General features: G+C 37.2%; 1 protein-coding gene across 5 annotated transcripts in view; it reads right to left on the reverse strand.

Moving 5' to 3' along the window:
- The window catches only part of LOC150101167 (synaptic vesicle glycoprotein 2C-like), a 408918-nt gene that overhangs the window by 64170 nt on the left and 318577 nt on the right, over nucleotides 1–26171 (reverse strand). For all 5 annotated transcript variants that reach the window (XM_090402054.1, XM_090402053.1, XM_090402055.1 and 2 more), the window contains 2 exons: nucleotides 20357–20455; nucleotides 20109–20197 (listed from right to left, as the gene is read on the reverse strand). In XM_090402054.1, the coding sequence (XP_090258180.1) occupies nucleotides 20109–20197; nucleotides 20357–20455 (188 nt within the window). The remainder of the gene's footprint in view (nucleotides 1–20108; nucleotides 20198–20356; nucleotides 20456–26171) is intronic.

Below are 26171 nucleotides of genomic sequence, written 5' to 3' on the forward strand. Positions count from 1 at the left end.
ACTACTGTTGTTCCTACAGTCCTAAAGGTTCCCCCTAGCAGGCTATATTGGGTTGTCTTGACTGTTGGGTTGAAATTCTCAAGATGCAAACTTCCCAAATTTGGGGCAGTCTCGTGCACCCAAATTTGTTGAGGTTTGGAAATTTTTTTTAGAGCTGCGGCTGATTTCATGAACAATCTTTCATATTTAAATTTGCTGCGGTGTATTAAGGTGGCTTTCTTCCAACGTATTCTGTGGCAGGTATCTAGAGCATGGTCTGCAAGCCCAGAGTGACTGTACTGTTGAAACCAGATTTAGTCTTTGTGTTCTGAAATCCTGACATTTGCTGCCCTGCCTGTTTGGCCAAAGTAGAGCAGTTTACATGAAGATGGCAATGTGCCAAAATATAGGAGGTATTTATTAAAGTTTCCTTTAATTAATATTCCAGTATACGATGTAAATTCCTTAAATAATTTAATAGCAGTAGTTTGCTATTTCATCTTGAGTGGCTAGCCTTTGTTCATTACTATTGTTAATTATTGTTTTCATATGTGGACCTGTTTTTTGGTTTCTAATTTCATAGAAAAATTTTTTAGGGTTTTCTAATGTCAAGTATTTCTGAATTTCTTCAATCTGGTCATGTAAAATTTCTGTTGTATGATTATTTTATTGTTCTCCACTTTTTAATTCTAAGCAGCATGAATATCAGTTGAATTATTAAGGCAATTACTTCTATCTTTATAATTATTATATTATGACCATCTAGCCTTCATGGAGTCAAAGGACTCATTACAGGTCTATACTCTCTTATGCAAAAAAGATCATTGAATCATGCCTTAAACCATTCACAGTTTCTGCATTCATCATACTTTCAGGCAATGCATTCCACTCATCAATCACTCTCCATGCAAAGAATTGCTGCTCACTCCCTCTTTATACAGCTTCCAGGATGGCCTTTGGTTCTACCCTTGCTTCCCTCTACTCTATGAAAAATCTCCTCCATATTAATCTGGTAACAACCCCTCATCAACTTATATGTCTTAATCATATCCCCTCTTCTTCTTCTATTCACAAGGCTCTGTAAGTTGCATTTTTCCTCAATCTGACATTCTGTAGAACACCTTCTGTGAACCTCCGATACATCCCCATGAAAACCAGGCAACCAAATCTGTGCACAGCTTGACTACTGTGCACAAGTCTTAGACAAGGGAGCCATAACCTCTTTGTTTCTGTATGCCAATGCCCTCCTCATTATTACCATAATCTGTTGTGATGTTTTTACAATTTTAGCAACGTGACCCCTAAACTTCAAGTTTCTGTCCACTATCACTCCCAGATCTCTCATCTCTTTCACCTCCTTCAAAATTTCTCCAACATTTTTCATTTTCTTTACTGCCAGGAAAGAAAATGAAAATTCACATTCTTCATTAAATCACCTTTTACACTATATTTTACTTTGAATTCCAACTGAGTTTTTTTGATTTTATGCTATCCTTGATATGATATTTCAGATATTTTCATTCTCTTCCAACTGCTTATTTTTCAGTTTTTGTTTTCATTCACACTCATATTTTCTTCTCTCTTATCTAGTTTGTTAATATTATATCTCAGATGATTCACATGTGCTGAAAAATATTTACTGTTTATTTTGACCCAAAGAATAGCACCAATTAGGAAATGTTAACTATCACACTCAGCTCCTCTGAAACTCCAGATATTCTGAATGCAGTTCTATCTTTTACTGATTATGGTATAGTCTAAAATGTACATCTATCAGGAAATTTCCATATTTGTTTCTGTACATTCGTTCCTCATAAATATAGTGCTGCTTATTATTAAATTTCTAGATGCAGCCAAACTAATCTTTCTCAATTAATATTTATTTTTTTGTGAAGGTTTTGGCTTCCAATGATTTTTTTATATATTTCTTGTTTTCCCATTTTTGTATTGAAATCTCCTAATAGAATAATTATATTCTGTCATGATTTTTTTTTGAGGATTAGTTCAAGTTATTCATATAATTAATCTTTTATTTCCTCTTCTGTGGACGCATGTACATTAATAAAGGTTATCTTGAACCATTTTGCATGTATTCTCAGATTGTTTATTCTTTTATTAAAAGATTCAGATTCATTCAGAGATGCCCATAATTTCTTCCTAATTTTGAAACCTGTTCAAAATTCATGTTTATCAGAGTTGTTTCCCACTTAAGACAGCAAAAGTTTCTTTTGCTTTCATTCTTCAAATTACTATCCCGTTTACTGAGTCTCTTGTATTGCTACTATATCCATTTTATATCTAATTCATGTGTAAGTTCTTGAAACTTAAAAAATGCCCCGACTTTATACAAGCTTCTCACATGCCATAATCCTACTCAGAAACCATTATTCCAAGGCCTGGGGTGATATCTGTTTAAGTACATCTAGTGAAGATTACTTGGTACTTGTTTCATGACCAGTTGTAATTTTTATGAGATGGGGTTGTCAGCCCCCAGCCTCTTTGTTTGACCTCTCCTCTGTAACCGGTCCAGATTATTATTATTAGCTCATCATACCATGCCTTAAACACATTCAAATTCTCTGCAGACACCACACTCTCAGGTAATGCATTCCAATCATTCACAACTCTTCATGCAAAAAACCTGCTTCTCACTCCCTTGCTCACAAACTCCTTATACAGCTTCCAAAGGGTGAACTCTTGTTCTTCCCCGATCTGCTACCATTTTATGAAAATCCCCCTCAATATTAATCTTATAACAATCCCTAACTATCTTGTATGACTATCATATCACTCCTCTTCCTCCTATCCACTAGACTGTAAATTGCATCTTCTCAATTTTTCTTCATATTCAACATCTCTTCATCCTTTTGAAAACCAGGTGACCAAATCTGTACACAATAATCCATGTGGCATAATCAAGGCTTACACAACAGAACCAGAATCTCCTTATTTCTACAAGTCAGTGTTATTCTCCACATCACTGCCAGAATTCATTGTATTGTTCTCACAATTTTAGCAATGTATCCTCTAAATTTTAGATCTTTATCTACCATTATCCCAAGATCTCTCATTTCCTCCAACTCTAACAATATATCCCCACCAAGCATAAATTCTGAATCCCATCTTTGTTTTCCAAATTTCAAACCTTACATTTTGAAATGTCAAGCTAGCATCACCACTCCTGTGTCCATTCACTCAGTTTATTCAAGGATTCGTGTAAGGCCACAACATTTTTACTCCTCATAGTTTTTCCCTAACTTTGCATTATCTGCAAACAACTGAATATCCCCATTCAAATCTTCCTCAATATCATGAATATACAGGTTAAACAGCAATGGCCCTGAATGTTGCTCCTATAATTTACTGATACCTATTCAGATAGCCAATCTCCAATCTAATGCAGTCTAATATCCAACCCCATCTGATCTAGTTTGACTATCAATTTATCATGTGGTAATCTATCAAAAGGCTTTGCAAAATCTAAGTAAGGCCATTCATTTAAGGCCACAACATCTTTACTCCTTAGTTTCCCTAATTTTGCATTATCTGCAAATAACTGAATATCCCTTTTTATATTATAACCAAGATAAAAAGCCAAATGGCTATTTTTTGGCAAAGTTAATTAAATTAAGGGGATAAAAATCCCTTATTATTTTACAGCCAGCATGCAAAACTCTGTGATCGAAAACTACAATCTAAGAGTTTCATGTCGAAGAACTATCGGCGAATCCAAGCGTAAGTGAACACCTGGTAGTACACCAAGGCAATGTGAAGCAAAGCTGGAGCAAGCTCCCAAACTTACAACATCTGGTAGTGTTTTACTACCAGGTGTTCACTTATGCTTGGATTCGCCAATAGTTCTTCAACATGAAACTCTTAGATCGTAGTTTTCGATCTCAGAGTTTCACATACTGGCTGTAAAATAATAAGGGATTTTTATCCCCTTAATTTAATTAACTTTGCCAGAAAAAATAGCCGTTTGGCTTTTTATCTTAGTTATAATATACGGGCACACCTTTCTGGCATTCGTATAGTGAAGGTATGAAAGTTCTTTTCACTTAAACTTTGATATCATATCTCCCAAAAAGATGACGGCTCGCATAGTAGTCTCGCATGATGGTTGTTGTTGCGAAGAATGTTTTTTGATTTCGGTGGTGATTAGCGAGTTTTAGATATTGTGAATCTGCTTTGTTTGCGGAATAGAAAGTAAGAATTTAACTTTTGATACAATTTTATGGCCCTAGCCATTCTATTCGCCATCATACCTATCCGAAATATCTTAATATTTCGTACACAAGAATGGAGAATGTAAACGATATCAAGGACGCCATTCAACAGCTAAACAAAGACATGTCACTTGACATTCTCAAATTCATCCTTAAGAAATTTGATACAGACTATCCTGGTTGCTTGAATCTCTTCACTCAAGTAAATGACACTGAAGATGATGATTTGGACATAGAAGAGGACATTACACCTGTTCTACCTATAAAGATTCCCCAACAGTTCAATTGTTCTCATGAGGAACAATCTAATAAAAGACACAGAACATCGGGAGGTGAATTGGAAGATAATGCAACAACTCAACAAAATCAGATCTCCCAAGACAGAAAAGAAAAGGTCCCTCCAGTTATCCTTCGAGATAAAGACAAATGGACCTCAGTCACAAGATCCCTAGGAGAACAAAATATCAATTTTTCCTGGGCAAGAAATACTGAAGAGGGTGTAAAGATCCACCCTACCACTGTCACTGATTATCGCTTGATGACGAAAATGTTTGACAACTCCATAATGCCCTTCCACACCTTTGCACTAGCAAGCGAGAAGAACTTAAAGGTAGTTCTAAGAGGAGTGGCTGAAGGCATCACAACTGATGAGTTCACAGCTGACTTCATCAATCAAGGAGTGACTCCAACCAAAGTCAGTAGAATGTTGAGGTCAGATAAAACACCAATGCCACTGGTGTTGGTTGAAATCTCCAACACACGAAAAAGCATCTATGAAGTAACGGACATCTGTAAGCTTAAAATCACAACCGAACCTCTAAGGAAGAAGGCAGGGTAGTGCCACAGATGCCAGAGGTTCGGGCATGCCCAAAATGTGGAGAGCTGCATATAGATGCCTAAAATGCAGTGAGGGTCATCGAATCAACTCCTGCACCAAATCCAGATCGACACCTGCCTGTTGTGCCAACTGTAGAGGACCACACTCCTCTAATTACAAGGGTTGCCTTTTCCATCCAAAAAACTGTGGATCATTAAGAAGTAACCACGCTCCTCCAAGAAATGACACAATGCACATCCAAGCAGTTCGCCCTCCAGATCATATTACCTCACATTCGACAACACAGGAAGGCACTCGACCCTCAACCATGTCCAAATCATATGCGGAAGCGGTAAGAACCCAGACGTCTTCATCGCAAGAGCGAACAAGCTCTAATCTCACATCAGCTTTAACCTCCTCACTTGCAACAATGCTGCATGAATTCAGCAAAGCAAGCACCTCACCATCCTCCAGAAAAAGATTCTACCTAGAAACCCAATCCATATTAACAGCTCTCTATAATGTTTAAAAAATTTAAACCAAATTCTCTCATGATAACAGCATGGAATGCCAATGGCTTAGCAAACAAAATTCTCGAGCTGCAAAAATTTGCAAAAAGATACAATCCAGACATAATCTTGATCAGTGAATCCCACCTCAGACCATCAAATAATCCAAAATTAAGAGGTTATATTTTATACAGGACAGACAGACTTAACTCTAGTGGAGGCGGAACAGCTATTTTTATCAAAAATTATTTAAGCCACAACTCGCTGACCAACCCCCAAACTCTAAACCTTGAGGTGACGGGTGTGGAGGTGCACACTAATAACGCTGGCAAACTCAAAATCTACGCAGCGTACAATCCTCCCAGTATTCCACTATTGATAGCAGACTTAGACTCCATCCTCGGCTCCACGAATTCCATAATGATAGCTGGAGACCTTAACTCCAAATATACGGCCTGGTTCGGTTCGTCAATCAACTACACATTACTCAACTCATCAATAGTAGCTGGACCCACTGAGCCCACCCACTATAGCCCATCAGGAAGTTCTGATGTATTAGACATAGTTATCCTCAGAAACATCAAATATCAATACCAGCTGGAGACAGTAGAAGAGCTTAACTCAGATCATAATCCCATCCTACTCAGGTTAGGACTTCAGGACCAGCTCTCTCTCCTCATCATTCTTTCATACCATGAAACAAGCTCTCTAAGGTTCTTCCAATCCACATCGGTCCTCCCCCTGTCATTCGTAAAAAAGAAGAAATAGATCAAGCTGTAAACAATTTAACTAGGCAAATCAACACAGCAATAGCATCAGTCACTCAAACCACTGTCTTCCATGCTCCTAACTGGATCCCAGAAGAGATAATGGACCTGATTAGGGCCAAAAACAAGGCCAGAAAGCGATATCACAACACCAGAGCCCCACAGGACAAAGCAACCTTAAACACTTTGAACAGACCGGTTCGAGAAGCCCTCCAGGTCCACAGGAACTCCAAATGCGAAACCAAACTGAAGGAAATCAACCCAGAAGATAACTCCATGTGGAAGTTTGTAAAATCTCTCCGTACCAAAAGACAACCACTTCCCCCTTTAAAGACCAATCTTGGAGTTGCACACACAGATGAAGAAAAAGTAGAAGCCCTAATTGACAATCTGGAAAATCAATGCAGCTCATCTTATGCAAACTTAAATATCAATCTTATTTACAAAGTTCATCGTAAAGTTAGAAATGCACTAAGTCAGCCTAAGGATGATTCAGAAACCATAACCCCCACATCTCCAACAGAAATAATAAATATCATTTCCCATCTGAAGAATAAAAAGGCACCCAGCCCTGACGGCATTACCAATAGAATAATAAAGCCACTCCCACGGAAAGCCATAATTCATCTAGTTATTATTACCAATTCCATTTTAAGATTCCAACTTTCTCTCTGATTGGAAAATCACAGACATTATACCTCTGAAAAAACCTGGTAATAACCCACAACTTCCCCAAAGCTACAGGCCCATCAGTCTTCTTTCCTGTCATGGCAAAGTAATAGAAAAGGTCATCCTATCAAGACTACAATCAGCAGTGGACCAACAGAAAATAATCCCAAATGAGCAATTTGGGTTTCGCAAAGCTCACAACACGGTGCAACAAATTCACCGACTAACAGAACATATCACTCATGGCTTTAACTGGCACCTTCATACTGCTGCTGTATTTTTGGATGTTGCCAAGGCCTTTGATAAGGTCTGGCATCAAGGCCTTATCTTCAAACTAATTGAAAACAATATCCCAATTAAACTAGTGAAACTCATATATTCATATATCAATGAAAGATACATGCAAGTAAAACCCAACGGAATTGTTTCTTCAAGGTGCAAAATCCTGGCGGGAGTACCTTAAGGTTCTCTTCTGGCCCCAATACTTTTCACAACTTATATGGCAGATATTCCTCTCAACCCAAAAACAACTACTACGGCTCTTTATGCCGACGACACCGCTATTCTAGCTAGATCGCTCAGCCCTCACCTAGCAATTACTAGACTCCAAGGAAGTATCAATGAGCTAGCAAACTGGTTCACCAACTGGAGAATTCAAGTAAACTCCCTCAAAAGCTCAGCCATGATGTTTTCAAGAAGAAAGATCTGCAACAAAGAAGACATCCTGCTCTCTGGTCAAAAGATCCCATGGCAATCAGAGACCAAATATCTTGGGGTATTGATGGATAAGAAACTCCTTTTCAACAAACACATCAATCTCATTTGCTCCAAATCTTCCAAAGTCATAGCTCAGCTCTACCCATTGATCAACCGCAAGAGCAAATTTAACCTACATAATAAATTGCTTCTTTACTGGATGGTAATACGTCCAGTCATTACCTACGCCTCACCAGCATGGAGTCACACTTCAAGATCAAACATTTCAAAATTACAGAGAATCCAAAACAAATGCCTTAGGATGATCCTGGATGCACCGTGGTTCATCAGAAATTCACAAATTCACCGAGAAACCGGCACTCCATACATCTCCTCCCTTTTTCTTGATCTTGCAGAAAAATTCTTCGTGAAGTCAAGTTCACATTCAAACCCACTAATCATGCAAGCTGTCAATTACAATGAGACTGATTACTACAAACACAAAAGACCGAAGGCTATTCTTCTCTCAACCGATCATAGCTAACACTACTGCCCTCAGAGGGTGAGCTTAATTGCTCACAAATCTCCTATTTCCCAGATAACTCTCATTACAGATAAAGAGGAATATGAAAAGCACTCGTGCTTCACCCATCCTGTCAGTAACGTCAATGGACTTTGATATCATCTGTGTCTATCTACTCACTGATGAGACCTCAAAAAAGGTTGAAACCGGGCTGGGTAGTGACCGGTTTCAAATAAGGCAGTATTACATCTCTTAGGAGCTGTGTTTTACATTATGAGAAAATATCAAGGGTAGTGAGGGAGCTTGCTCCACCTTTGCTTCGAGTTGCCTTGCTGTTGTACTACCAGGTGTTCACTCATGCTTGGATTCGCCGATAGTTCTTCGGCATGAAACTCTTAAATCGTAGTTTTTGATCTCAGAGTTTCGCATACTGGCTGTAAAATAATAAGGGATTTTTATCCCCTTAATTTAATCCCATTTTATAGTTGGAAATGGATACACACTGTGTATCCATCTCCCTAGACCACTGAAGCTGTCACCTTATTGTAATAAGTAAATAGATTACTAAAACATGACTCCTTTAATCAAATCTGCACTGTCCATCAAAGATAATATCACTGATGTCAACCCAATTCTGAATCCTGGTTCTCACTGGCCTCTCCAACACTTTAACCACAACATCTGACACACACTGATTGTCCTCTAATTTGAAGCTTGAGTTCTATCATCTCCTTTATCAAGTGGTACAATCTTTCCTTCCTTCCACTCCTTTGGAACTTGACACAATATAAGACTCATATTAAACAAATATGTCAAGGCAGGTGTCAACTCCCTGGCACATTCCTTCAAAATACATGGTGATATATTATCAAGTCCCACAGCCTTATTAACATCAAGTTTGCTCAATTCCCCATTATCCCTCTTGCTCACTCACAGTCAGTCTTTCCTCCTACTCATTTGCTGCTCTCAAACTCTCCATGACGTCACATTCACAAGGATGAAAGACCTTTATGAACTTCTGATTTAATATCTCAACTACATCCTCTGCAGCAGTTGTACTTACACCAATTTTTCCAATCAATATCATCCCACCATAATCATTCTTTTTTTATTGTTGATTACATATCAAAAGAACCTATAGTGGTTTTTTTTTGCTTTCATTGGCTAACTGCTGCTCATTCTGCACTTTTGCTACTCTTACCAACCGAGTCACCTTCCATGCCTGTTCTTTGTAATCCTCGTGGAATTGATCATCACCGCTCATCTTATTGCCTTCTTTTTTCTGTGTTGTATGCTTAATCTCTTCATTCATCCATTTGACACTTACCTTATTTAACCTTCTGACCCTTGGGATATATTTAGACATTGCTTGTACCAGATAGTTTTTGGATATCACCCAAGCAGCATTGACCTCCTTTCCACTTAACTCCTAATTCCATGCTACAGCTGCAGACTGTCTTCTGAGCTCATAATCACCAGTTCAGTAGCTCCACATATACTCTTTCCTGACAGAAATTCTCATATGGCTGGCAAGCACTCAGGTAATCACTTCATGGTCACTCTCACCAACTGGAGGGAGATTTGACATCTCATTTATAATAACATCCTCTGATGAGATGATCAAATCAAAGACCCTCAATCCTCTCACTTGCCCTCTGTTACACATACTGACTGAGTAGTTGTCCCTCAAAAACTTGAGAAACTCATTTCTTTACTTCCAGTTGCTATCTTGTCATCCCATTCTATATTGCCATAATTAAAATCACATATAATGATCACCCTTTTCCTATTTGCTTATACATTTCATGGTCACTACCCTCTACATTACCAAGTATATAACAACATCCAACTAAGTATTTCATTTTATTTACCTCTATCTTACACCATACTGCCTCAAAACTACAATCACCATTTCCCCTTTATATCTCTATCTTTTATGGACATAACTCTCTTTCTGTCATCAATACCACTCCACTTCCCTTTTGACCCTTTTTATCTTCATGAAATACATCATACCCTTCCATCTCTATTCCTGCCAGTATGATATCCTTGTCCAACCACTTATTCCTCACATACAAACAACATAATGGCTCATTCCTGGATCTATAACAAGTTTCTTTGATACCACTTATTAGATGTAACTTCTCCATACCTTTCCTCAAGCCATTTCTTTTTTTCTCCTCCTACTTTTCTCCTCATCCCAGAAGAACCTTTAAATCCAACTGTTTTCCCTACCTTCCAGGCCATCCAATTCCCTTCTTGTCTACACATCAACCTTTCTCACACTGTGTTTGCCTGTCCATCCTGAGTCTCCCCATTTCACACATATTGCACACATTTATGCTAACATATCATTAAAATCCTTGTTCTCTGTCTCATCTTATTACTGTCATGCCTGAGCAATACACTGACTACATTACCTATCACACTTTTCTTTTATCCTTAACAACCTCCTGATATCCAACATGTTCTCCTTGTTTCTAGTCAAGTCATTTGTTCCTGCTACTACTAACTCTTTTGCTCACTTCCTCCTCATATCTGATGCCTCACTCTATTCATTTTACCTCCAGGAAAATAAACCGTGTACAACTTCTTTTGCTACACCTCTAATAATCGAATCCCCAAACAATGCCACTTGTGAATTTTTCGTTACCTCTTTCATACTGACATCCCCCCCGTCCCGTCTTCTTCACTCTTCAATACATGTCTCGAATTATTTTCATTTAACACTGCATCTATCTCATCTCTTGCCTCATCTTCACCAACTCAACTTTCAAATCTTGCATTATTATTAAAATTAGGTCTAGTAGCAGTACTTGTCAAGGTGTCAACATCAAATACGGTATCTGTAACTTAGCTCTTGAGATAGCTAATAACATTAGGCTTGACGTTGCCATTTCACTTCCTAGATCTTTGCCTCCAAAAAGGAATCTATAGCCCTGCCAGTTCAATGCCCTTAATAGTGCAGATGTGGTAGTCCTGCAAGAGGATTTAAATAAGCTCAAATATTGGAGGAGCTATACTGGAGGAAGTAGGGGAAACAAGAGATCTGAGGTTGATAATTGATAGAAACCTGAAATTCAAGGGACACATTGCAAAGGTGGTGAAGGTAACACATAGGATTGCTGCAATAATGAGAAGGACGCTGACCTGCAGAGATAAAAGAGTTATCATTCCATTGTATAAGACCCTGATCAGACCACACTTAGACTATTGTTCTCAGATTTGGTCCCAAGGATTTGAAGGGGATAAATTAACTGTGGAAAGGGTACAAAGGCAGATAACAAAGACAGTTTCAGGACTGTACAATGTTAGTTATGAGGAATGGGTGAGGGAATGTGGACTGCAGAGTTTGGTGGATAGAAGAAGGAGAGGTGATATGATTGAGACTTTGAAACTGTTGAGAGATGGTTAGGTTGACACTGGGGAGTTCTTTCGTTTGGTTTAACAGCAGGAAGGAGTGATGACAAGGGGCCACCCCTGTAATCAGGGGTGGCCCCCTTGTTGACATGGAGGGTGATTTAACTGTGGAATGCATTGCATGATGGAGTAGTGAGAGTGAGAACGGTCAATGAGTTTAAGGAGTGGTATGATAGACTTTGTGTTTCCTAGTTTGTGTTTTCCTGCGATAAGTCTTTTGACTCCTTGGAGGCTTATATATTAATAATAATAAACTATGTAAAGATAACAGCAGAGTCATTACTAGATCTGACAAGGGAAGTGCTACCGTTATCCTTGATGCCATTGAATACAATAAGAAAATGGATATTCTTAGAGATGGCTCCACCTACAAACCTTTAGATTGTGATTCCACAAAACTGTAAATCAAGAAATTAAAAAGTCTAATAAAAAAGTTTCTTCCTGGCTTCTTGATATCACAAAAAAACTCGAACCTTTCAGTTGCTGTTTCCCCAGATATATGGTTTAACTACGATTCATAAACCCAATTCCTCTCCATGACACATAGTAGATACCACCACCACTGATTCTCCATGCTATAAATTATCCAAACAGTTAGCAAAATCTCTTGCTTCCCTTACTGGTCATACCACGTTATATATAAAAAATTCTTTCCATTTTAAAAGCTCCAATGAAAATATAATTGTGAATAATTCTGATATCTTAGTGTGTTTTGACATCATTCACTGTTTACTAACATTCCCTTAAATGACACCTTAATGCTTTTGCTAATCCACCATTCTGGTTATTTCTCTTGGATGAACAAAATTTACAAACAGATAGAGGGGTATCTCTGTGGGGTCTCCAAACCTGCCAATTTTTTATGGAAGATTTTGAAAAACAAGTTCTTGACTCAGCCTCTCTGAAACCTTCTATCTAGTTGAGAAATGTAGATGATGTCTTTGGTATTTGGTCTCATGGCCCAGATTCATTAAATACTTTTCAATGTCGCCTCAATAACCTTCAACCTAGAATCCAATTTACTATGAAAAAGGGAACTAATAATAGTCTGGCCTTTTTAGACACGTTGGTCACCCACCCACTTAACTAATGGTAACCTGTCTTTTTAAGTATATAGGAAACCCACTCACACAGGCAGATACATTCACAAACTTTCCCATCATTTCCCCCCCCCCCCACCTCACCAATATAGTGTAATAAAAACACTAACTTATAGTGTTTCACATAGTCAAATGCTCTTTGCAAAAGCATTTGGCTATGTGAAAATTATGTGATGGGGGTTATAGCAAGGAGAGGCCAAGGACAGGAATCATATCCTAAAAGTAGTAGCAGAGAACTTGTTATGTTCTTACTTCTTATGGAGGATCTGAATGAAACTGGCAGTTCTATTCACTTGCTTATTCATACATGCTATTCAGATTCTTGTGTAAGGCCACAGGAAATTAGTAGGAAAAGATGGGATGCCAAATATGTTATTGGTAGGGAAATTGTGAAGGAGGGCAAGGAGATGAGAGCATCTTTTATCCAAATGTAAGCAGACAGAGTTTACATATGAAGTATCATCATGATTAGGTTGTATATAGGGACTGGTGATTTCACATGAATTGCCTCAGAATCTCATCATGAAAAACATTATGGTAAGGTCCATTACCCAAACCAGTTTTGACCTTTATTGTTATTCCCAACTTCTATGGCGTCACAAGACTCACTTTGGGAGGCCCATCTTAAACTTAAGTCTGTCAGACCACTCCGTAAACCCATTCATCATCTGCACATTCACCACTATCAGGCAATGAATTCCATGGTCCAGCCAATCTTTATGCAAAGGGGAAAAAAAAACACTTCTCACCCTCTTACTCACCATCTCCTTTCACAGCTTCCAGGGATGGCCAGCTTCATCCTTGTTCCCTTCCCTTATTCTACTATATGAAAAATCCCCGTGTCAAGCCTGTAAATAACTCTCAACAGTTTAAATGTTTCAGTCATGCCACCACTTCATCTCCTATCCCCAAACTCTGCAGTTTGCATGCTCTCAGTCTATCCTCATAACTAACAGAGTACTAATATCATTTTGGATTAAGTTTTAAAAGAGGTAAACCATGAGTAGACATATCGGTACACAATAAATAACGGAAAAAACCCACGTAGAAAGATTATTTATTAGTATAATTTTCGCCTGTGTGTCACAGGCATCTTCAGTACATTAAGCTCAAAATTAAACACTAACTGACAATTCCAAATAGTGCCACCTAAGTAGCTGGTGTAAGATAACTAAAAAGGTCAATAACTTTCCTAAAAAAAAAAAAAAATTAATACAATAAAAAGTTAGGAAAGATTAGCTGATTTGTAAAGTACTATCTCCCATAAAGGGGATAGACGTAAGCCGTCGGATCTGTTTAAGTTAGGAGAATGAAGTAGAGTTTCACATGTTTCTTTATAAAGGTGTTCCATGAGAAACTGACTTTTGTGAAGAACTCTTGTCTTTCTCCAATGAACTCTGTGTCTAGTGAAGATGGCATGTTCAGAAAGTCTAGACTTTTCAGGTTTAAAGTATTCAATATAAGATTGGTGTTCTTCTAGCCGAATAGAGGCGGATCTTCCCGTTTGTCCGAAATAAGATAATCCACAAGAGCACGGAATCTGGTAGACACCTGAATGATTAAGATGTGGAAGCTTGTCCTTAGGAGAAGTAAGAAAGGTGGAGATTTTTCTAAACGGTCGAAAGGCAACAAAAATATTCAGTGGTTTTAAAACTTTTGCTATACGTTCACTGATGCCTTGTACATAAGGGATAGTAATGCGCATTATTTCCTCTGTGTTTGAAGAGGAAGAAATATTAAAACTACTCAAAGTTCTTTTAATGAAGCAATTCTTATAACCATTAGATAGAAAGGAAGAAGTTATATATTGTAGTTCTTTCTGTAAAAGATCGTCTGAAGAACAAAAGGAGTGGGCCTGATGAACCAGTGTTTTAATAGTTCCTGCCTTTTGACTGGGATGGTGATGAGATTCCGCATGGATATAATGGTCTGTATGAGTCTTCTTTCTATAAACTGAGAAATGTAGGTTACCATCTGGTTGGCGAAGAATTAGAAGATCTAAAAAGGCTAACTGCTTATTTGATTCTACTTCTAGGGTTCTTCACAAAAGTCAGTTTCTCATGGAACGCCTTTATAAAGAAACATGCGAAACTCTACTTCATTCTCCTAACTTAAACAGATCCGACGGCTTATGTCTATCCCCTTTATGGGAGATAGTACTTTACAAATCAGCTAATCTTTCCTAACTTTTTATTGTATTCATTTTTTTTTTTTTAGGAAAGTTATTGACCTTTTTAGTTATCTTACACCAGCTACTTAGGTGGCGCTTTTTGGAATTGTCAGTTAGTGTTTAATTTTGAGCTTAATGTACTGAAGATGCCTGTGACACACAGGCGAAAATTATACTAATAAATAATCTTTCTACGCGAGTTTTTTTCCATTATTTATTGTGTACCGATCATTTTGGATTAATAATCTTTTTCAAATCCTGGTGACCAGATCTTGGTACAACAGTCCAGATATAGCCTAATCAGGGCTTTATTCAATGGAATCACCACTCTTACCTCTACTGGTCAAAGTCCATCTTAGTATTACAGCAATACAATCCTAGGGGTTACCTTTGCAATATGTGCCTAAATCTTAAATTTCTCCCATCTATGGAATCTAAATTTCAAGACTTTACACATTCATTTGCATTAAAGTGATATCTCTATTCATTTACCAACTTTTCCAACTTATTCAAATCCTCTTGAAGAGCCAAAACATCAGAGTATCTCCTTGCAACCCAATTACAATATCAGTGACCTAAAGGTAAAAAGCTAAGATGCCAGCAGACCTGCGGAACCCCACTTATGACTTTCCTTGATCCACTCCCTGCCCCCCCCCCATACACAACCCTCTGATATCTATCAGACAATCAATTTCCAATCTACTTTACTAATCTGGTATCCAACTGTGTGTTGCAACTTATATCAGTTTATCATGCGACACCTATCTAATGCCTTTACAAAATTCAAAAAAAAAGGTAGTATATGCCTTGCCCTCATCAATCGCTCGTCACTTTATTATAAAAGACAAGCAAATTACTGAAACAAGTACACCTGTTAACAAATCCACGCTGACTTCCACAGACAATATTACCCTCCTCTGCCAAATTTATATGATTCCTTACTAATGTCTAAAAAACCTTGTTTACATATCATCATATCATACAAACTGGCCTATAATTTGGTGCCTGCATTCTACCACCACCATTGTTCAATAGCATTATCTTACTCTGTTTCCACTCATTGGGGTTTTCCTAGTAGCTAGGCTTTCAATGAACAGTCAGGACAATGGAGCTGTCATTCCTTAGCATACTCTCTCAAAAACACATGGAGGAATCCCATCCATTCCCACGACCTTATTGACCTCAAGAGAACTTAGTATTTGAAACACATTCTCCTCATGTACTTCTAAGCAGGAGAAGAATGTGTTTCCAGGAATAAAACCTGCTTTTCCAGGAAGAAATGCCCCAATAAAATTATAATTAAACAGCTCTATTTGTCTTTATCATTAAAGATCTACAATGGTTACTTACCTCCTTTTCCATCTAATAGGTCATATACTGACAATCATTTCTCCTCCTACTGGCAACATAAAAGAATTCCTTGGATGACTAATCTCTTCTCATATTCCATTTTTGTGTCTTCCTTACTATACTAGTCACTTTCCTGGTCTGAATCTTATATTCTTCATGGAACTGCTCTCTGCCTCTCTTCATACTTTTTCCATAGCCTCTTTTTAATCTGTAGTTCATGTTTGATTTCAGTCATCCACTTTACACCATATTATCTTATCTTTTTCATTAAGGAATGCTATTTGTCACTGCTGATATCTCTCCTTTGTAATTCATTCATCCATGGAAATAACCTAAGCTAATTTTTAAGATTATTATAGTTGCCTGCCTTATAATTCTACATAAATTCTTTTCTCCTTGAAACGTCTGAATGTCTATTCATGATATATGATAAGAGAGTGGAAGAACAAGAGATCTAGTAAGAGCGTGAGGAAGATATGAATTTGGGAGGGAAGAGAATGAGGGATGTGACAATACAATGATTAGAATGACAATACAAGACAATTAGAATGACCAAAGTCAAGACTATTGTCATTCTAATCAATGGGGGACAAGATTGAGATCTTAGTTAGAATGAGCTCCTTTGATGCTGGGACCAAATCTAAAATTCTCGATCCTCATGTTCCCTCTAATTACATATTGCCTGAAACATTTGGCCCTCAATAATTTTACAAATTTCATTTCCTTACTATTGTATGATGCTTTCTCTGTCAGCCCTGTGAACATACGCTGCTACAGTCAAAAATATATCCCCCCAGTGGCAGGTTAGGCGAACAGGTTGGTTGGGAGTGGTACTAATAAGAAGTTGCATCTAAGTAACATGCAGACCCTGCATAGGAAGTGGGAATAACGCATAATGAAAGAAAGAAAGCATGTTGCTTTCTCTTCCCAATTTATATTGCTATAGTTAAAATCTCCCATAACAATCACTCACTTTGCACTCTGAAAACTAATCTGCGTAAACATTTCCTGCTCATCACCCTATGTGTTCCCTGGCCTACAGCAAATATTTCACTAAATATCTTCTGCCCACCTCCATGTTACACTATACACAGCTTCCAAGAATATATAGTTATTGAGGTCTCATCAAGTGTTTTTACATTATGAGATACTGAGGCAACTGATGTGAAGTCAACAGCCTCTCTCTACACACACACACACACACACACATATATATATATGTATGTATAAATACTTTTGAGATCACATATTGATTATTGTGTATGGATATGATTACTTGTTTTTCGTGGAGGATGAGGATACATTAGAAAGCATCTAGAGATGATTGACTAGGGTGATTTCTAGTGTGTGGAGTGTGAAGAGAGAATAAAGATTAAGGAAATGCCATTTGCAGAGCCTCATAACATATATCTCAATCATACCCCCTTTCATAAATAGGAAAGGGGGTATGATTGAGATATATGTTGGTAAGGAGTTGTTACAAGATTAATATGGAAGAGATTTTTAATAGAATAGAAGGAGACAAGACGCTCTTTCTGGAAGCTCTATAAAGAAGGTATGAGCAAGGGATGGCAAGGAATGGGTGAGTGGAATGCATCATTAAAGTGTGGTGAATGCTGAAACAGTGATGAGTTTAAGATGTAGATCAGTGAATTTAGTACAGGCCTCTTGGTATGATTCTTTTACTCCACACAAGTTAATAATCAGCATTGCTTGTCTCCTCACTACTGCACTGAGGCAACACACTAAATGCTCTCTTTATACATGCTTCTGATGTACATTTTCTAGAATTGAAAGAAATCTTTTGCTACTCATTTTATTCTCAGGTTACTCATTACTATTACAAGCACTGCATCCACATTCTGACCTCTCTTAACTGCCAAAGTTACTCTTTTTTTCACTCAGGCAAGCTTCATTAATATTTCTATTACCTTCACACATGACATCCCTCATTCTCTTCCCTCCCAATCTTCCTCACACTTCTACTAGATCTCTTGTTCTTCCACTCTCTTATCATATAGTTTTCATATTACCTTTATTATCTTTGATTTCTTTTATAACATGTTGTCCTTCATTTAATTTTTCTTAGTAGTTTCCAAAACTCTTGATTCGAAGAAAAACGCTGATCAACGAGGAAGAGTTTTAGTTTGGGGAAAAGATAGAAGTCAGAGGGAGCCAAATCTGGGGAATAGGATGGATGCTCCAACAATTCATAGTGCAGATCCCTTAATTTTCCCATTGCCAAAACACCTTTGTGGATAAGGTGTATTGTCCTGACGAAAGATGATTCTTTTCTTCTGCAAACCGGATCTTTTCTCATGACTTTTTTCATCTAGTATGGTTAAAGGATCAAAATAATATTCCCCAGTTACTGTTTTATCCTTTTCAAGTTTTGGGATGCTAAAATACCTTTAGCATCCCAAAACACTGATGCCACTACCTTTCCTGCTGATGGAACAGACTTTGTCTTCTTTGGCGCTGAACAACCGGCTTCTGTCCACTGTTTTGATTGCTGTTTGTGAAATGCCAATCCCGATAAGAGAGAACATAAATCGGGATTGGCATTTCACACAACCTCTACCGGTCATGATATACTCTGGGATAGAACAAACATGTCCTATATAGATAAGAATTGTTTCACAAGAAAATTCAAAGAGGCAGCAAATATGATTAAAATTCCTACACAATGCAACAAAAACCAAGGTTTGATTTTAAACCAAGTTTGGTCATCGTTTATTAAAAATTTACCAATTTCAAACCTCGGACAGAGTGAGCGTGAACCACAGAATGAGACAACAAATAGCATCGTCTCCAGTTAACATGCATTAACTGGCTGTATAGATCTGTTATTCGGTGTTTTAACAAACTGTTTAGATGTTCACAACCAACAAATGAACTAATTTTCATAATTTCCAGTAGTCTGTGCTTTAAACTTTTAGTTCTCTTTACCCCTGAAGATGTTAGTCTGACGACTAACAAAACTTGTCGGGCATTGTTTTTTAGTACTTGTTTAGTTTTAAAAACAGGTTTCTTTAATAAACACGTGGTCACAAAACCAGAATAACTATATGATTTTTTGTATGTTTTCTCCACAAAGATATAATACTTTTTATGATGAAATATAGTGTTAGTAATGACCAGTCCATGTACAGAGCAAACTAGCAAGTACCTACTATTATTATTATTCCTGCTGTTTTCTCCAGAATTTCCCAAAACACTTCTATTCAACTGTACAGGTCTTTGAAAAACAAGCATCTGTTTTGTCAGCCTTTTGGATGAATGAAAAATTTCTACTTCCCTTATTGGAACTTTCATTGGTACCATAACTACAAATAAATCTCATTGTCCAGTTTACCAATTTTAAATCTGCCCATATCACTCTGCTTGAAACCAACATCCATTCAAGAAGTTTATCTTCATGGTTGGTGTTGAATATATATAATAAATTTAGTTTAATCCTTTATCCAAGTGTAAACAAACAAAGTTTGCACCTGAAAATATCTTCAGGACTGAGGTAAGAAAATGTTTTTTTAGAGAATTTTTTTTTTTTTTTACTTTAAGGCATTTTTAATTTCTGGACTCAAGGAAATGAAAATATTGCAAGTTGTTGGGCTCAACTTTCATCCTGTTATAAGCATTATGTATGATAGCGAAGGATAAGTCTGCCATGATTAGTCTTTTTGACTCTATAAAGGTCTGGTGATGATAATATAATTAGAAGCTAATATTAAACACTAAAATGCCATATTTGTGCTACTGATATCTACTGGTAAATATAGTATTACTGTAAAAATAATAACACTAACAACAATAGCTGAAATACTGTACAATAAAACAGTCTTTGCCTGCATGTTTAATAATATTAAGTTGATCACTGCTTACCCAAAAGATGTAGTTATCCAGACAATGAGTAAGATAGAGGTAATCTTTGTGTATGGTGGAAGTAAAATCTGGACGAAGGATCCCCAAAACTGTAAACACCAAACCAAATATGTCAAAACAGTGAGAGAAAAAGAGAGGGGGGGGGAGAAGAAGAAAGGATTATTGCTGCTGTTTAAATGTAGCAGAATACTTTTATTTTTAAATTCAAATTACACAATGTATAATATAATATACTCTACACATCTTACCGTTTCTAGGGCTTCAAAAAAATCTGACATCACTCCTCTGTTGCTGGATGTGGACAGAGAACCAAAAGGCTTTCTTGTTGGTAGTTCTAGCTCTGAAAGCTAATTAATAATAACAAAAACTTGAATTATTAGAATTCAAGGAATAAAATAAAACTTAAATAATTAATTACAATTTTATGAAACACATGAATGAGGAGTGTTATTTAAGATGACTTCCCAAAATTGAGAAAGTTTAAGGCAATCGTTTTTGTTGATGTTATGACTATGAATGTGCAATTTGTGGCTTTATGTAATATTTCCAAGAAAATAACCTTTGTGTAGGACTTCAGCTTTATTCTAATGAATTCAATGGCTAATTGACAAGGCATGGCCAGCAAACTCTTTAAGTAAAATATACTCTTGATGTTTCTCTAGAACGAGAGCAGAATGACCACTCTACCCATAATAACAAAGGCTACAAGGAAAAAAGGGATCCTCTAAACCCCAGGATAAGAGAGAGAGAGAGAGAGAGAGAGAGAGAGAAGGATATTTGTTTCAGAGAGACAAGGAAGAAATTCAGTTTACAAACTGGATGGAAAGAAATTTGTAGGTCAATCTGGCAAAGAAGTGTTGCAATTTTCTCTGTTAGTCCTTGAACATATGGAACAGAAATTCTATACAAAACTTCTTCTTGAGGAGAATTAAGATGAAGACCACAATCATTATTTTATTGATTATTTTGCATTAGAACCATTGGAGATAAAAGTAGCTCTGATAATTGACAGAAATTGAATGTTAGGTAATAACATTAAATTTAATGTTAAGTAATAATTTAACATAAGTATTATCCATATTTAATTTTATTCTTAGGTTGGGTGAACTTTTCCTCAATTTTTAAATCTAGAAGAAGGAACCTCTTGATGTTTTTTGCTCCAATGGTTGCAAGTGTAGGCCTAGGAGAAACAGATGAGGACATAGGGATGGAGGTGATGATAAAAAAAAAAATGGATGAAAAGTTTGGCATGTTTGAAAGGATTAAAAAAATCTTCTCCACTAAAGGCAGTCCATTAAAGGATTCAGTAATCTGTTTGAAATAAAAATGAGTCTTTCCATAATATTGGCAAATTTATTATTTTAGTTATGCCATAAAGAGAGTAATATTTATATAAAGTTTCATTTTATAAGGTCTGATAATGATTATTTTGGTTTTTCTCCCAATTACAGAAAAATAGTAAGCTACTGTCTTATTAAAATATATAAGAGATTTCAAAATTAAGCTGACATTTCATTTAAACACTTAAAATTCTTGTTTCTAAGTATGGAATTTAACTGACAACCAAACATCAGTTGTCAAAAGAAAAAATAATTGCATATTACATAATGCTCATAATACATGAAAAAATATGTGAGATAGAAGTGGTCAAGACAGGATATTTAATGGGGTGTTGCTACAAACCATGGAACACAAGAGGGTGGGGAGCAGGAGATGTTTAGGCTGTTGAGCTTGGCAAGTGCAAGAAGAATGATTGTTATGGAAGATTTTAACTATAGCAGTATAAGTTGGGAAGAGGAAAATGAATGTCATAATAAAGGAATGGAATTTCTAGAATTTTTGAGGGACAAATGTCTTGGGCAGCATGTAATAGAGGGAACAAGAGGTTCAAGAGTTTTGTATTTGGTCATAGCATCAGAAGAGCTGATAATAAGGGAGATGACATCTCTCCCACCAGTTGGAGAAAGTGACTGTGCAGTTTTGACTTGGAAGATGAATAGATATGCGGGTGTATCAAAGAAAAGGGAACGTATGTGGAATTATAAGGCAGATGATTATAATAGTCTTAGGTATCAACTAGGAACAGTCCATGGAAGGACAGAATTGGAAGGCCAGGATATCATTAGTGCTTGGGAAATTGTGAAGGAATATTTGTTAGCAGCAACAGTAAGCTCTATTCCACGAGTTAAGAAGCGAACACAATTTGGTGTAAAGTGGATGACAAACAGGAACTGCAGTTGAAAAAGAGATTATGGAAGAGATATAAGGAGAGGGGTGGAGGGCAGATACACAAAGAATATCAGATGATGGCCAGGAGAGTGACCAGTATGGTGAGGAAGACAAAACTGGAATATGAGAAGAGATTGGCACTAAGATCCAAAGAAAATATTAGGAAATTTTTTAGCTATATGGCCAGTAGGAGGAGAAATGATTGTGGAAGAATGACATTACAGGATAAAAATGGGAATAGAGTGATCGATGCAGAGGACATTGTGGAGTTGTTCAATGAGCACTTTATTGGAATATTTCATCCTGGAGAAGAAGGTTTTAATACTAGAGGGATAGGACAGGTTCAGGGTTTAGAGGAGCAAGAGGAAAGTGTGTTCCAAATACCAAGTACTCAGAATACCAGTAAAGCTGTGGGACTGGATGGTACTTCACAATGGGTTTTGAGAGAATGTGCTAAAGCAGCGCTTCCCAAACTGTGGGCCATAGGTTTTGTTGAGGGGGGGGGGCATGAAATAATGTAAACAAATTGAAAATGTTTTAAGATTAAGTAGATTTTTTTTTTAATCTTAAAAGAAACGCATTTAATTTTTATTATTTATTATTTCTTTTTTGTTATTTTTCATATTTTAATGGAAAAAATCACACATTAGTGTTGGTTCACAAATTTTGCTTCCTGCATATTTCGGCGCTTAAGGAATATTAGTAAATACATGCTTATTCATATGAGTTTCATTTCAAAGCAGAAATCTAAGAATAGCCGTTTCAAATATTTCACCTGATATTGGTGTAGCAGTATTGAAACACATCCATCACATTAAATTGTTATTAAACTTATTTTATGTTTTTAATTCTTTCTTTATTACTAATCGTTTTACGTTTCATGTGCTTGTACTGAAATTTACAATAACAATAAATCTATCTATATAAAAGTCTGAGATAATGTGCCATGTCAAATGTGTATGTAAGATGCTAAAAATGTAATATTTGCATTTGATTTTGGCAATATTTGCTGTTTATGTTTTGTATTGAATATAAATACAATAAAGATTATAATAATATGTCTGTATTACGATTTTTTTTCGGAAGGGGGCTGTGAAATATTTAAATTTTTCCAAACGGGGCCCCGACATCCAAAAGTTTGGGAAGTACTGTGCTAAAGAACTGAAAGCTCCATTGACCTGGCTCTTCAATAAAAGTCTGGCTATGGGAAAGGTACCCAAGGAATGGAAGGAAGGTAAGATAATACCATTGCATAAGGGTGGTACCAGACTGGAAGTGACTAATTATAGGCCAGTTTGTGTTTCATCAGTAGTCGTTAAGATCTTGGAGAAATTAATGCGAAGGACTATATACAGCGTTGGGCAGATGTGGGTAATGTTATCTGTGAGAATCAACATCGATTTGTTAAGGGGCACTCTTGCTTTAGTAATATGATTGCCTTTTATAATAAAGTGACAAGAGCAGGGATATACTGCCATTTTTTTGGATTTTGCAAAGGCGTTTGACAGGGTGCAACATGATAAGCTGATATTTAAGTTGTAGCACATGGGTTTAAATGGTTAGTCAAATGGATTCAGGATTGGCTGTCTGATAGGTATCAGAGAGTTGTGTATGGTGGGGCAATATCAAGGAAGCAGACGATTACATGTGGGGTTCCACAAGGCTCAGTAGTGGGACCTGTATTGTTCAATCTTTATATCAATGACATTGTCAATGGATTGCAAGGGAATAGTCAGTTTTTTGTGGACGATGTGAAGCTACGAAGGGTTATCAGTAATAGTGCAGATGTAGCAGCCTTGCAAGAGGATTTGAATAAACTAGTCAGATGGGCAAATGAATGGGGATTTCGGTTTAATGCAGCAAAATGTTATTATTATTATGTGACACCTCCAGGGAGTCCAAAGACATTGAGGGAGAGTGTGCCAACAGCATCAAATGATTCAGACCTTCCAACTACTAACTGCGCTCAAACTTGCTTAACTTTATGCGAGCCATTGGTACTAATTCAAAATCCTATTGGTAGCGCCTCTGCTACTGTTGAAGTAGCAGAGGCGCTACCAATCAAGCAACCTAAGTCTTGAAGTTTGAGATCCATCAATGGGAGGATGCATACTCGATTGGAGGAGCTATACTGGAAGAAGTTGGGAAGACAAGAGATCTGGGGGGGGGGGGTGATGATTGATAGAAAACTGAAATTCAGGGAGCATATTGCAAAGGTGGTGAAGGTAACCCAGAAAATTGCTGCAATACTGAGAATGACGCCAACCTGCAGAGATAAAAGAGCTATCATTCCGTTGTTTAAGACGCTGATCAGACCACAGTTAGATTATAGTTCTCAAATTTGGTCCCCATTATTTGAAGGGGATAAATTAATTGTGGAAAGGGTACAGAGGCTGATAACAAAGATGGTTTCAGGACTGTACAAGTCAGTTATGAGGATCGACTGAGGGAATGTGGACTGTAGAGTTTGGTGCAGAGAAGAAGGAGAGGTGATATGATCGAGACTTTTAAACTGTTGAGAGACAGTTAGGGTGGGCATTGGGGAGTTCTTTCACTTAGTGGAACAGCAGGAAGGAATGATGACAAGGGGCCATCCCTGGAAGTTACATGAGCAAGACTGTGAGGAGTGATTTCTTTGCATAGAGGGTGGTTGAACCATGGAATGCATTCCTTGATAGTGGTGAGAGCAAGTCAATGAGTTCAAGAAGTGGTATGATTAGGCTTTGTGTTTCCTAGGAAGGACCTCCCACGATGAGTTTTTTGACTTCATGGAGGTCTGAATAATAATAATAAAACTTTGTTTGCCTACACTTGGATAAAAGATTAAACAAGAATATAATTTATTGTCAGTATAATTCAATTTGCACTGCCAACATCTTTCTCCTCCAAATTCTTATGCCATGGCAGTGCTTCAAGTTGGCAACTCAATTTGTCATCAACTGCTTTGTAATTCCACATACACTCCTTCATAACCAAAATGAGCCCCTCAGTTATGGTAATTATCTCATAGCAGATGTAAAAATTCTATTTCCTCCTTCTAGTATGTCCCTATAGTTGAAGCCACCCATAGTAATTACTTGTTCAACACGTGCTAATTTGCTTATGCAGGCCACCCACATTCTTGCATCCCCCATGGACTACAGCAGAAACCAACTGTATAGTTCACTTCACATAGCCTCAAATTCACTGCCCTCTGCATCCCTGTCTTCCTGCTGAAGTTTTTTTTTTTTGGCTTCAATTATTCTATCATTAGTATCCCCTCCCTCAATCATGTCACATTTATCCTTTCTGAAAATACTATACCCACTGCATTCTATCCCTATGACTATCACATCCTCCATCAATAAAGTCTCACTAATGTCTAAAACATTTGGCTATGTTGAGCTAACCCTTCCCCTTATTCTAAATACTTCTGTCATTCTGAAGATAATACCACTTCTGTGGTATTATCTTCAGCCTACCTCCCTCAATTTCAGAAACTGAATAGCTGTGTTTAGCATATAATAAAATTAGTTTAATCCTTTTATCCAAGTGTGAGCAAACAAAGTTTGCACCTGAAAGTATCTTCAGGACTGGGCTAAGGTGGTACAACACCAGGGCAACTCGTTGCAAAGGTGGAGCAAGCTACCAACACTCCTATCTCAGTATCTCCTATAATGCAAAACACATCTCCTTGCAGATATGTCTAATGTTATGCATTAAGGGAAGGGCCACTACCCAGACTAGTTTCGACCTTTATTGAGGTCTCTTCAGTGGGAGCCAGGCCCAAGTGGAGATACCAGGCAGAAGCATTAGTAGGTCATCTCTACCTATAGGAGTTGCCAAATGGTGTGC

The sequence above is a fragment of the Typopeltis vanoorti genome, chromosome 12 (assembly GCF_054136105.1).
Source record: "Typopeltis vanoorti isolate ZY-2024b chromosome 12, IOZ_Tvanoo_1.0, whole genome shotgun sequence".
NCBI classification, from domain to species: Eukaryota; Metazoa; Arthropoda; class Arachnida; order Uropygi; family Thelyphonidae; genus Typopeltis; species Typopeltis vanoorti.